Source organism: Sebastes umbrosus, chromosome 21 (assembly GCF_015220745.1).
Source record: "Sebastes umbrosus isolate fSebUmb1 chromosome 21, fSebUmb1.pri, whole genome shotgun sequence".
Taxonomy (NCBI): domain Eukaryota; kingdom Metazoa; phylum Chordata; class Actinopteri; order Perciformes; family Sebastidae; genus Sebastes; species Sebastes umbrosus.
In genome coordinates, this window is record NC_051289.1 from 2,890,564 (window position 1) to 2,905,679 (window position 15,116).

At 40.9% G+C, this 15,116-nt stretch overlaps 1 protein-coding gene across 1 annotated transcript; it reads left to right on the plus strand.

The window, feature by feature from the left end:
- Positions 1 to 2,063: 2,063 nt before the first annotated feature.
- Positions 2,064 to 5,517, plus strand: mc4r (melanocortin 4 receptor). Its single transcript, XM_037756213.1, has one exon. It carries the CDS (start codon positions 2,513 to 2,515, stop codon positions 3,491 to 3,493), a length of 981 nt encoding a protein of 326 aa, XP_037612141.1. The 5' UTR covers positions 2,064 to 2,512; the 3' UTR covers positions 3,494 to 5,517.
- Positions 5,518 to 15,116: the final 9,599 nt, after the last annotated feature.

Here is a 15,116-nt window from a genome sequence, read left to right on the forward strand (position 1 = left end):
GCGTATGTGTCCGACCCGCTACATTTATACGCTTAGAAAGTGTACAAACAGTCCCTTTAAATTGTCACTTTTCCTAAAAGCTGTGGAGAATTATACCCGGAGTGGTGAAGTAAATGCATTATTTTTCTCAGTGCAGTTTCATTTTGTTAAAGATTTTTAAGTTATGAAAGCAGAGCTTGAAACAAGGCAGATGCTTACTTAAAAGAAAATCGTCAAGGTTGAAACTCAACTTTTACATCAGGACATGAATGTGTTCTGACTCATGCAGTCAACTGAATGGCATCTTGAGGGTTGCTTTGGATACGCACTGAATACACAGCCTTGTTATTTTGATCTCAACTACCAACACATTCTCAGCACAACTTGTCACAAACAGACGCTTTGTCAGACTCGTCTGTGTCACTTTACTCCGGCAGTAAACACGCGCTTTATAGGCAACAAAACCACGTTTAGGAAAAAACAACATGGTTGGGCTTAAAACTAAGTTTGTACAGTGAAAATGTGAGTTGATGTTGTGAATACAGAACAGCTGATTGTTACGTGAACGTGAAACTTAACACACGGGACATGAACAGCGGTCTCCTGGATGAAAGCCCTGTGTTTGTTGGACCCATCCACCTCTCGTGTGTCTTCTTGCTCTTTAAACTACGTCACCGCAGCACTTTCTCTGAGCGTTTACTGTTGCCGTGGATGGGTTTACATTGTAGTTAATGGAAAGCAAGGGGTCATGTGTAGAAGGTAAACCGCAAATTGCGAAATCCGGTAAAAACTTGCAAAAACTCTTGCGAGATTCGCAGCAACGAAATGAGTACTTCTTCCACGACTGGTGTTCACAGCTCATCTTTAATGCCTTCAGGCGGCAAAAAACAGTGCAGGTTTAATGCTCACCTAATTGATATATCTTTATATGAACAATTTATTAAATGAAATGTTCATAGTGACACAAAGACATTTTACCAACAGAGATCTTTAGCCTCTTTTAGCTTCTAGTTTTGGTTTTATGGTTTGTTTACTGTGACAGCAGGCAGCAGTTTTGAGCAAAGAAACAAGGCTATAAAGTCCAACTTAATCGAGTCCAAGTCAAGTCCAAGACCGGGTCCAGTCGAGTCCAAGTCAAGGCTAAGTCCAGGGCAAATTAATGAGTTAGGATGAGCAGAAATAATCTATCTATAAACAAACAGATCTATCATCTAATATCAAACTAATCAATGCATTTAGTTTAGGTTTGAGGACTGTTACAGTCTAATGTTACATTCATTAATAAACCTCGAATTTGATCAGATTTTTGCTACTGACGTTTCTACCCCGCGGACCACCCACAATATGCACACAAGCTGGGACGTTTTCATCTTCATCCAATTTATTTATTGATTTTATTAATATGCAAATAGCATGGAAGAGGAAGTAGGTGTGCTGCAGCACCTCCTAAAACAGCAATAAAGGCAATGAAGTTTATACTTAGTCTTAAAACGATCGTGTTTTTCCCTGATTTCCCAGAGTGAAGCAGGCGCTTACCGTCAAACTCCATTTCCACCATTTCTCCGGGTTTTTTTCCACATTAACTGGCAACTTGATCACTGACGACCCAGAGATGCAAAGTGATAACAGTGTTGTTTATCTATTGGCTCACAAGTCTTGTTAGAAGTGGGAACCAAACGTCAGATATCTTCCACAGAGAAAAACAAAACATTCATTTTGGACCCATCAAAAATGTTAAAGTCATGAGTTGATCATCATACATTTTTTATTCAGCACCTTTCTAAAAAGCTCTGTGGAGGTGTTATTTTTAAATTATTCATCTACATAAAATGTTATGAAAAAAAGACCTTCAAGCTTTATAAATTCATTTATCTATTTAATGTTTTAAGTTCAGTCTAAAGGTTGAAGCATTCATTTTTAAAATTTGCTCATTCATGCGTCAAGCCAGACTTTGCTCCACCTCCCACCGTATCAGCGAGCGGATAGGACAAAAACACTACAGGGGTGTGTGTGTGTGTGTGTAGGTGTGTGTGTGTATTTGTATGTGTGCGCCTGGTATAATAGCAGAGAGATAGACAGCGAGGGAAGACCACAGTAGCTCACTAAGTGATGATCTGCCTGCACTCACAGAGCGAGCGTCTCCGCTCTGATCTCTCTGCCTCTCATGCTGTCGCTCACCGTTAATCAGCCTCACGCACCTTTCTGCTTTCTGCTTCACTCCTTCCACTTAACTCTTCTAACATCTTTCGTGGGGAGCGTTTATTCTAACTTCTTAGAGATGAGAGGAGAGCGGTGGGACTGTTTGTGGCTGAGAGTAACAACAGCAGCAGATGTCTGAAGATAATTGCCTGTCTTGGTAAACCCTAAGGGTGAAAAAGGGAAGAAGGAAGATTTGTTCATTCCTCTTCCAGGGGGGCGTCCTGCAGTTAATGAGGATAGCTGAGGAGCGCACACATTGAGAATTTAACCAGATGGACCAGAAACAACGGAAGAAGAAGACCTAACCCAAGAAGGGGATTTAAAAGGAGACACTATGAACACCACAGAGCAGCATGGATTGATCCAAGGCTACCACAACAGGAGCCAAACATCAGGCATTTTGCCACTCAACAAAGACTTATCAGCCGAGAAGGACTCGTCGGCAGGATGCTACGAGCAGTTGTTGATTTCCACCGAGGTTTTCCTCACTCTGGGCATCATCAGCCTGCTGGAGAACATCCTGGTTGTTGCTGCTATCGTCAAAAACAAGAACCTTCACTCGCCCATGTACTTTTTCATCTGTAGCCTCGCTGTCGCTGACATGCTTGTCAGCGTGTCCAACGCCTCTGAGACTATCGTCATAGCGCTCATCAACGGGGGCAACCTGACCATCCCCGTCTCGTTGATCAAAAGCATGGACAATGTGTTCGACTCTATGATCTGTAGCTCTCTGTTGGCGTCCATCTGCAGCTTGCTGGCCATCGCCATCGATCGCTACATCACCATCTTCTACGCTCTGCGCTACCACAACATCGTCACCCTGCGAAGAGCGATGCTGGTCATCAGCAGCATCTGGACGTGCTGCATCGTGTCCGGCATCCTGTTCATCATCTACTCGGAGAGCACCACGGTGCTCATCTGCCTCATCACCATGTTCTTCACCATGCTGGTGCTCATGGCGTCGCTGTACGTCCACATGTTCCTGCTGGCGCGTTTGCACATGAAGCGGATCGCGGCGCTGCCGGGCAACGCTCCCATCCACCAGCGGGCCAACATGAAGGGCGCCATCACCCTCACCATCCTCCTCGGGGTGTTCGTGGTGTGCTGGGCGCCCTTTTTCCTCCACCTCATCCTCATGATCACTTGCCCCAGGAACCCCTACTGCACCTGCTTCATGTCCCACTTCAACATGTACCTCATCCTCATCATGTGCAACTCCGTCATTGACCCCATCATCTACGCCTTTCGCAGCCAGGAGATGAGGAAGACCTTCAAAGAGATTTTCTGCTGCTCGCACGCTCTCTTGTGCGTGTGAGCTGCCCGTTGAGTGTCAGAAGAGCTTCGACGCTGGCAGCTACAATCAACAATTTGAATGAAACTTGGCCGTGAGCTGTAATCACTGTGGACTGATGTGGCTCTGTTGTGCCATGTGCTCTGGCAGTCGGCTGTTAATGATTGATAAGTAGGGCGCTCGCCTTTGGTTTCGCGAGTCAGGTTGTGAAAGAGGTAGGTTTACAGACATCTTGTAAAATAGAGTATCGCTCTGTTGACAAATGCTATTTTGTTTCGTAGTAAACGCCGCTCTAAAGTGCAATTTAACGTAAATGTTACCAGCATGTATATCATGCTCAAACTGTGGTTCATTTACAAACCTTTTCTCTTTCTCACTCTGAAACGTTCTCTCTCTACCGACCACGCATTTCTTGTTCACTGTCAAAAGAAAATCAAAAATGCCATCTTTAAAGATCTTTATGTATCTACATGGATTATGGCACTTAAATGTCACAGCTGTTGCAACGTTTAAACCTAAATGCCACAGTGCATGTACTCTAGCAGAGATTAACATAGTGTATATGACAGACTACCTCCATGTTTGAGAGTGTAATCCACCTCATAACAGAAGCTATGACAGTATTTTTGCAGATGGGTGTATACTCCTTTTGTTTTGCATTGCAATGAATGTAAAGAAATATTGTTTTTCACAAGATAAAATGATGAATAACATTACACCTCATGTATTATGTGCCAATCACGAAGGAGGAGATGAAGGAAAGCACAGGGAATATCCTGCTCAACTGAAGTGGGCTTTCTTTTTTTTTTACAGAGGTGGCATTTTTCTGAGTTAGAGGTAAAGGAATGAGTAATCTAACACAAATGGACTACTTTGTAGGAAAGAAGTGTGATTTTCCAAGCTGCTTTAAACAGTTAAGAACTCTGAGATCAAACTAGGTGCGTCCGGAAATCACAAAACAAGAGCACAAAGAAAAAAATACATTTCTGCTCTGCTGTGGAACCCGCTCCGCTCAGCATGGTAACCTCAGGCTGTTGTTTTGTTGCTTACGCATGACATTTATCAACTGGGATGTAAAAAGCAGGGCAGTACAGTTGTTTAACCACTCACTGGGTTACACATTTACAGTAATGAGGGGTAAATGCTTATATATCCTCAGTGCAGAGTGTACTGAGAAGACAGATGAGAGTATTTCTCAGGCAGAAAAGATGGCACTTAATAAACTATTTAATTTATTTGAACGTACAGAAAAAAAGAGAAATGATTCAGGGTGACCTAGAACCTTTCCTCTAGTGTGTACTCCCAGTTTTTTGCTCCATGATGGCAACTTGACCTGGCCAGGGATGCAGTTTTTGTTGACCCTCACCTCTGATTTCCCCTCTGACGCCGGGCAGCCAGAAAGAGATTTGTATCCCAGGGATGAACAGAAAGTTGCTTCAACGTTTGCGAATCCTGATTTCCGTCTGAGCCGATAGCTAAAACAGACTCCTGATGATGCCATCGTCAGTCCGCTCTGACTCAAGACATCTGCTGATCTCCAAATCAAAGCTCTTGTGAATTTGTGGTTTGTGTAGATATTCGTGTAAATTTGCACATGTGGGTCGTTGTCACTCTCAGCATGCACGTGTGACCAACATAGAGATCTATTTTTCATCATGTTTCTGTAAAAGGACAGATTTTACTGAATGTATTTTTATGTATTATGTGCTGTGTTGCTTCTTCTCCTTGCCTTAAATATGTTGCACTGTGACGTAAAGAGCAACCTTATCCTCTGTGATTCAGCATTTAAGAAACTGATGTGATCAGTCTTTATATGTTGGTAAGTGCTATTTGCAATATTGCCTTATTTATTTATGCCTTTTTAAAACTCAAAGTGCATTTTTGAAGCTCATGAAATACACACGATGTAAACGGGGTGGCCCACTTTCTGTTAAAAAAAGCTTTGCCTGGAATTTGATTCATGTGTGCCGATATGAAGCTGTTTGCTTGACCAAATGCATCCTCTGTGAATCACGTCTGCAAAGTAACTTCAATAAATCACGCTGCCACCTCAGTAACAGCTCTGTTTGTCGGCTTTCCTCTGGAGCAGCAGACTTTAACCTTTACACACCGGCTGCTTTGTTGACTTTTTACTTGAACAGGAAAAAAACACACAGTTCCTCAAATTCACATGAAAACAACTGCACACTCCAAAACAACTGGACTTACATAAGACATAAAGATACAAATGAGTTTATTCTAATATCACTGAATACACGCATTCATACAAACTGCAACAATAGGTTTTCACCTAAACTTGACTTTTATATAACAAGTGGAAATGTAGCAGAGCTTCTTCCCTGAGGTGAGAAGTGTTTGGAGCATGCTGGAGAAATACCCAGAAGGTTTTCGATCGTGGTGAATAAGTCAATCAGAAGTAAACAAAACATTTCGAACACTGGAAAATAACTTTCAACAACGTTCGACGCATGCATTCAATAATGTTTTGGAAGCATCAGTGTGACAAATTGACAACAATTCATTACGAATTTAATTAAATCTTAATAGACTTTTGGGTAGTAATGGATTCACAGATAACAGACTAAACAATGAATCTGTTTTTATAATGAAGTGTTGTGATGATGGAGCGTCCTTTGTCTTCACATCTATACAGAACAAAAAGGGATGTAAATGAAAAGAACCTGATGAAACCCTCTGAGATCCAACTTTACTGTCTTTCAGAGGGTGTAGCAGGTTCAGTTTTAGAGAGAAGGTACGGATATCATATGAAACTAGAAAACATAAGGAATCCATGGGTAACAACCGTTTCATGCTAGCTTGTCGGGATGGATGGATCAGACTAGAGACTTAGAGCATTCAGAGGATGGATGGATCAGACTAGAGACCTAGAGCATTCAGAGGATGGATGGATCAGACTAGAGACCTAGAGCATTCAGAGGATGGATGGATCAGACTAGAGACCTAGAGCATTCAGAGGATGGATGGATCAAACTAGAGACCTAGAGCATTCAGAGGATGGATGGATCAAACTAGAGACCTAGAGCATTCAGAGGATGGATGGATCAGACTAGAGACCTAGAGCATTCAGAGGATGGATGGATCAAACTAGAGACCTAGAGCATTCAGAGGATGGATGGATCAAACTAGAGACTTAGAGCATTCAGAGGATGGATGGATCAGACTAGAGAGCTAGAGCATTCAGAGGATGGATGGATCAAACTAGAGACCTAGAGCATTCAGAGGATGGATGGATCAGACTAGAGACCTAGAGCATTCAGAGGATGGATGGATCAGACTAGAGACCTAGAGCATTCAGAGGATGGATGGATCAGACTAGAGACCTAGAGCATTCAGGGGATGGATGGATCAAACTAGAGACCTAGAGCATTCAGAGGATGGATGGATCAAACTAGAGACCTAGAGCATTCAGAGGATGGATGGATCAAACTAGAGACCTAGAGCATTCAGAGGATGGATGGATCAGACTAGAGACCTAGAGCATTCAGAGGATGGATGGATCAGACTAGAGACCTAAAGCATTCAGAGGATGGATGGATCAAACTAGAGACCTAGAGCATTCAGAGGATGGATGGATCAGACTAGAGACCTAAAGCATTCAGAGGATGGATTCATGTTTATGTCTGATTTATAACTAGAACAACTTGACAAACAGTGCTGAACTGCATCTCAAATTAATCTTCAGGTTCCCAGCTTTCAGATGATGTACACCACTTCTATGTGACATCTACTGTTGACCTGCTACCTCCCCTAAAGACCTCCTGTACGGGTCTATTGTGGGTCTCAGAGGGTTAAAGAAAACGGAGATATTCTTATTTCTGCTGTTATACAGAAACACATTCAAACAAGTAAAGCATTCATTTTCAGCATTCAGGCTGTTGGGAATATGCTTGTAAAGAGGCGGATGGATGTTGCACTAAGCAGTATGAAATATGAAATCTTTTACAAAAGCAGCGATTCAGCATTCTCTACTATTTCCATTCATCTCAGATTGACAGCCTCAATTTGGTCCCTGTCGTATAATATCATCTTTCTTTCCCTTTTCATTCTTCAGCACAATGTGAACAAAATGCCACCAGCACAGCGGGAGTGCTTCACGCTGCCCCGGTTAGGGGCTGCACTTTCAGTGAATGTCACAAAGAATTCACTTCAAATATCAGCAGCCTCCTTTGCTGGTTTCTAAAGTGAAGAGAATAGGCAGAACAAAGGAGCACCTGGACACTTCCAGCACAGTTACAGGTTTGTATTCCACTGGGAGTAAAAAGCAAAAAGCACGGACGTATTGAGACGGCATGATAGGAATGACAAATGACTGCAAGTATACGTTCTGTTTTTCACTCAGCCACCTCGAGTACAGATGCAGCATGTCACTCTCCGGTGTCATTGAGTTATCCAAGTCCTGGCGAAGTTTCTCTGTGTTTCAGCCCACTCGCTTCTCTCTCCGCAACTCAGATGAGGTGAATAAAGGAAAGGCGATGACTGACAGTCAGTCTTCCTCCCCTGACCTCTCACCTTTATGGTTTCTCTGCCGTACCATACTTCCCGCTTGCTGCTTGTTCAACACGTTCTCAGTGAAGTGTTTTCTTTGGAGAGGCAGAACATGGTGACTTCTCCTCTCCCCATCTCATGTGAGGGGGAGAAAGTTCGGGCTCATCGCTGTGGCTGAGTTTCTTTCTTCCCGATTACCATGCCAGCCAACGTGAACAGTTTCTAACATAGACTGTTTATAAGAAGTGGACGTAGTCACCGTGATGTCACCCATTGGTTAGTGGCCGCCATCCTGAAGCCTTGAGTTTGCCATTTTGGCCGTTGCCATCTTGTTTTTTTGCAACCAGAAGTGACACGAGAGGCTGGAGCTAAGTACAACTGAATAATTAATTTTTTTGACCAAAAAGGTTGTAATTAACTTTCATGAACTGAAAACACATTGTGAAAGGGTAAAAGTTGTAAGACAGAAACACGGACAACTCCCAGACCGGACAACGCCGTGGTAGCGACCTGTCAATCACAAGGTAGCCCCGCCCTAAAGCATCCCCTGCTTTATGGTCTATTTGACTCTAGATGGGACCATAATTTACTAAATGAACATCATGCTGTATTGAAGAAGACTTGAAACTAGCGATTGAGACCATAAACTCGTATTTATAATGTTTACTGAGGTAATAAATCGAGTGAGAAGTAGGCTCATTTTCTCATACACTTCTATACAATCAGACTTCTTTTTGCAACCAGAGTCGTCGCCCCCTGCTGGCTGTTAGAGAGAATGCAAGTTTAAGGCACTTCAGCATTGGCTTCACTTTTCAGACCCCGGAGTCAACCACTGGTTTCTAATCGACTTGTAGGGCTTACTCTTGGTTGATGTTCCCATAGCAACGAAGAAGCAGGACATTATTATCCTTCGCCTTTACTTGTGAGTTTTGGCCCAGCTAGAAGTACGTCACATCCAACCCAGCCTTCACCTCAGGTGTTAACAAATAATGAAGCTTGCTCGAAATAGAAATAGTAGTTACCTTGATGTAACTTCAGTTCTATGAGCAGGTGTGTAGCCCTCTAACTGCTTTGCCAAGCTGGCCCCTTCATGGCTTCAGTTTCTAATCTTGAGTGTATCCAGGTAACATTGAGATCTAATGACAGCCCTGATGTTCACACAATGAGAGCGTATATGATGGTTCATTGAGATCACATTTCAGACCAATTTTCCTCTCTTTATTGTTACTTATTTTTTTCACTAGCACACCACAGCATGCCTGACTCACAGTGTCCCAATAGTGTCATAACTGACGTAGGTATAAAAGTACACAGGTGAACTTTCTGTGCTTCTCTGGTGTACTTCATATATCCCTGACAACACACTGGTTGTTTTCAGGCACGTGTAATCCACTGGGCCAATTAGGCCGTCGCCCGGGGGCCTCCTCCTCTCTTTTGTGTGCGTGTGTGTGATCTGAATCATAGAACTGTATTGTGGAATGAGGGACAGTATGTGCTTGCGTATATGCCATTGAGCTTCACACGGCGTTCATATTGTTGCCGCTGGCCCAGGAAATTATTGTTCGAACCATGTGCTGCGAATCCTGTATGATAGAAGACATCTATAGGTGGTAATATAGTCCTTGGGGTTGTGATCATAGCCTGTCAGCGTGTAAATCCTGTAAGCTACAGGTGTTTCCAAAAGAAAGTGCACTGAAAAGGTGTCAGGTGGGCTCTGCATTCTCAATCCGTGCATGTAAAAATGAAGAAATCAAGATTGCATTCACCTTGGAAGTAAGTTAGAAAATTGATATAATTGAGGCGTGTTTGTAAGTAAGTGCAAAGCTCTATTGTGTGTCAAGGCAGGACTGTTGTACTATTTCCTATTCAGGCAGATGACACACTTCTTCTATTCATCTACCAATAAAAAAGGTATAAACTGTTCCACACAAAGAATAATAAACACGATTCTGTAGTTGTTTTGTTTCTGTTTTGCATATTAGTTCATGCTAATTATTGGTGATTCTGGTTTGTTTTTTGTCTGGGAAGACAGGGATGATGTAAATATTCCTGATAATGCATTTTAGGCTTTCCGTGTGTCATTTCAACTCCAAGTCACTACCGTGAAATGCTTATATTTAGGCAACAAATCTACGATAACGGCCGTAGTTGGGTTTAGACAATGCTCCTGTACCAGAACAGAAACCAATATACATCTAAAAGAGTTTGTCTTGTTATCATATGACGCACTTTTGCACAGGAAATAAAAGAAACTGCTGGAAAATGCTACAGAGAGCCTCAGTGAAACCATGGAGATTTGAGTCGTCTTTGTTAAGATCACAAAGGTTCCAACGTCTAAGACTGAGAGCTATAGTGGAGACCTTATTGTCGTCGAAGGTCCTTTTCTTTTTCTAAGAAAGACTGAAGAAGAACATGCTGAATGAGAGATTGCATTGAGTGTCAGAAGCTAGAGGAACACAGAGAGAGAGCTGGAGGAAAGTGAACTTGATAAGATGGCTCTGCTCTGAAAGTTGATGAACTGGATTAATAGAAAAGAATCTAATTTACAGGACTCCCTGCAGTTTTATACTCATTATTAATTCTCCAGCTGCGTGGTGTATGTTATTATCCTGATGTGATGTGAATGAAGGGCAGTAACTGCAGCTACTACCGCTCACACTGTTCTAGTCATAAAGTCTCTTTGTCTTCTTATCCGTTGAGTAATATCTTAAACTGAATTCCATCCTTTGGGCTTCCAAAACTCACCAAAATCCTCTTTCCGTGATGTAATGCTTCGTGTCTCTACTCCTCTGACTGCGGTGTATCATCTCTAAGCCAGACTGCAGGTTTCAGCTGAATCCTAATAAGCTTGAGGGGAAACTGCGGTATCGCCGACTCCAGAAGAGCCTCGCCTGAATGCCTCCCATGTATCACCTACACTCTCATTACTCCACACAGCCAACAAATCAGCGCCTCCCTGACGTGATCAATGCAATCGTTCTTTTAAGTAGAGAATCATCCTTCACACTTAAATTACAAGTGGGAGAAGGTGCTGAATCTTTTGTTCTCCTGCACTACCACAACTTCTACTTTGCATGTGGCATTTAGTATTGCTTTTGGCTCTCGTTTGGCTCCGTCCATCCTTATCATGCTGGCCTCCTGGGGATTTGTGCACAGAGCCGCTTGCATCAAATTAAACCATGTTGACTCCTCTCTTGCCATCCCCAGCCACGGCAAATAATGCTGGAATTCACTTTCAAGTCAGGTCTTCTCTGTTAAGTTCAATTAAAATTGTAAATGCATGCCTAGTGTCCCCCCTTGTTCTAAAACAGTAATTCTCTGACAGAAATTTGTCACATTGCGAGTAGAAAATACGACCCTTACAGTAATTATAACAGCTTTTCCTCAATCGCTTTGGCTCATTTTTTTACTTAACATTCTCTAAACTGTAAGTATAATTGACCCTTCGCTAAGCCCCGCCCCCCACTGCTACTCCATCAAGCTGTCAGAGCTACCATAGAGCCCACACTGTCACTAACTGCACTCCTTGCATAAATATACCACGGAGTATTAGGGCCACATTGAGGAAAGAAAAAATCTGAGATTTCGAGAATAAAGTCGTAATATTAAGAGAATAAAATCATAATATTAAGAGAATAAAATTATAACTTTACGAGAAAAAAAGTCGTAATATTACAAAAATAAAGTTGTAATATTACGAGAATAAAGTCGTAATATTACGAGAATAAAGTCATAACTTTACGAGAAAAAAAAGTCGTAATATTACGAGAATAAAGTCGTAATATTACGAGAATAAAGTCGTAATATTAAGAGAATAAAATCATTACTTTACGAGAATAAAGTCGTAATATTACAAGAATAAAGTCGTAATATTAAGAGAATAAAATCATAACTTTACGAGAATAAAGTCGGAACATTATGAGAATAAAGTCGTAATATTAAGAGAATAAAGTCATAACTTTACGAGAAAAAAGTCGTAATATTACGAAAATAAAGTCGTAATATTACGAGAATAAAGTCGTAATATTAAGAGAATAAAATCATAACTTTACGAGAATAAAGTCGTAATATTAAGAGAATAAAATCATAACTTTACGAGAATAAAGTCGTAATATTACGAGAATAAAGTCGTAAAATTACGAGAATAAAGTCATAACTTTACAAGAAAAAAAAGTCGTAATATTACGAAAACATATTACCAACAACCAACAAAACGGGTGAGAGGACAACGCAGCCTGAGCTTGCTTCTGGACGGGTAGCAGCTGGTTGTCTCGGTTTATTTCTTTGGAATAAACGCAGTTTCTTGCACAATCTTTTCAAGGTCCTGATACTGATGATAATGTGGTGCTGATGTGCCAAAAGATGAAGTATTTCCTTATTCGTGAAACCTAAACTAAAGTATAACTTCACAAGATGCTCCACCTTCCTCATTTTCAATCAGGCGGCACGCTGCTCTATTTACGCTCTAAAATAACACGTAATATTACGACTTTCTTTCTCGTAAATGTATGACTTTTATTCTTGTAATTTTACGACTTTTTTTTCACGTAAATTTACGACTTTATTCTCGAAATCTCAGATTTATTTTTTTCTCAATGTGGCCCTAATACTCCGTCGTATAAATATTATCAGATTTTTTTTGGGGGAAAAAAACTGTTTCAGAGAGAAGCAGACCGTAGGGTCGACAATATGCATTTGAAGGATATATATCAGGATGTTAAACTAATTCAGCATAGAAAACAGGTTAAAAAGATAAAGATTTATAAGCTAAAGCCTACAGATCACAGTGTAGTGAATCACTACATCACCCGGCCATCGAGACAGAAAACAATTAAATTAAAGAACAACACTGTTCCCGTAAAGCCGGGTATACAGTAGGTCTTTATTCACTGTTACAATCTGACTTTTCAGACACCGATTTCAACAGTAGGTAAACTATGAAACTACATTACTGTACAATACGGTAGTACACAGAAAAAAGGATATGCACATTTGTATGTGTACATTTATTTGTGTAGCAATGTGTTATATGTACTGTAAACACAGAATTCACCTTTGATCTTTCATGTAAAGTCATATACAGCGAACAGAAAATTCAAATATGTTGTGAACAACAAACCAATTGTTCAGAGATTTTTAACTTATTATTTTGAAAAAAAAAAAAAATCTCATTAAAGAATTAAACCAAAGCAAATCCTATGAGGGAGAGTTACTGGAACTAATATTTTCTATTATTACTATCAGGCATTTAATCTGAAGTTATTGTGGTGATTTTAATCATTTCAACTAATATATATTCTTGAATTTTGCAATATGCCAGTCCTCTCTCTCTACCTGTCTTTTTATGTAATTTTCAAAAGTGCATATTGTGTAATTGCATTTGTTTATCCCCCCGTGTGTGTGTAAAAGAGTATCGACGTGTGTTTCTGCTTGTGTGTCTACGTGAGACAGAGACACAGAGTGGGAAGCTAATGGGTGCCATCGTCGCCATAACAACGCATGCCGGTGCAAAATGTAACATTAGAAAACCTGAGTGGTCTCAAGAGTTCTTTTTTTTTCCAAAATATACGACAAAGTTCATTATTTGCACTCCTACGGCCTCACACCTCTGCATGAGAAGACAAAACTACCATTAGAGCAAGGAACAGATAACACTAATAATGGTGAAGAACACCTAAGGGAGAAGATTCTAGCAAACCTGAAGTTATTTAAGCAGGAGAAGTCCGATCTGCTTGGTTTGACAGTCAACAAAGTTACTGTTGGCACCATCTCATATGAGACATACCTGCAACTTAATTACCAGCACGGAAAAAGGTGTATAAATGCCACGATAATGAGCAAGGCGTTTAGCGTGCAATAAGTATGCTTTCTTGATTCCAGCGTCTCGTTTGTACGCCCGCTCGTATGTATCCTGCACTAACTGCGATGTAAACGCATTTAAATGCTACGGTAAGAGTTAGTCACGTAGAATAAAAAGTGAGAAAGAGCACATATAGTGGGCTGTTCGGGACGTGGATGGGTCCAACAAACACAGGTCTTTTAACCAGGAGACCCGTGTTTGAGACCGTTGTTTTATAAGTTACGTTAGTGATGTTTTCTGTAGTTGTGTTACGTTGTTTCTGTACGTGTTTTACTTAGTTTACGTACTTATTTTAAGCCCATCCATTATGTTTTCCCTTACCCTAACTGCGGATGTTTGTGTAGCGTACAAATGACGTGCAAAAAGGCTAAAATGCGTACTCATGAAATTCGAAATGACCTTCCCGTGAGACCGGGTTGTAATTACAGTTGGCTAACAGCTACAGCTAATCTCTCAACTGTTTGAGGTAAAAAAACATGCTTGTTCCCATGGGAACAGTCAACACATTCTGCACATCATGCTCATTGTAGTGGAATCTGAATGATGGCTGGCATCTGTATTTTTGTAAACGTCTGAGCTGCAAACAGCTGCAGATCTGTGAATCTGTCAGGCGTCAGGTTCTAGTTAATCCATGTAGAAAATAAAGAAAATGAAACCAAAAGTTTAGAAGTTAATAAGTCTACTGTTTTTTATCGGTCTATGTTCCAACTAGAACCAGAGAAATAACCCCCACAAAGACCGTAAAATTGACTTCCTGTCCCTTTGTCGTGTGTACGAAAGCCGCCCAGGGTGACAGATATGAAAGATATGAAATCACATTAAACATTCAACAATATTCCACAACATTACACTGGCATATATTCCTCCCTGATCTCCAGCAAATTATACCATCCAATCAACAAACACAAACATGGCTCTGGTAAATGGTGCTTATAAACTTAGCAAAATGTGGTCCACTACATTTTGAACAGCATGAACCGAAAATATTTTTACACTTCTCAATGGTCTGCAAAATCAATCCAGCTTACAACTTCTCACACGTAAAACGGATTTCATTTCCATCATGTTTTATCAGGACTACTTTAGAGAGGTTATATTGAATAATCACCTCTGTTGTAAAAAGTAATACGCCTGATTGGCATGATTGATTTGTTGACCTACGATCTTTTCTTTTCCATAACAACATATATAAATCGAATGACCAGATTGTATTTTCTGTATTGTATTACGTATTGATTTCGGAGACGCCTTGACTCTTCCTCTAGAGCCAGCCAACTTTTC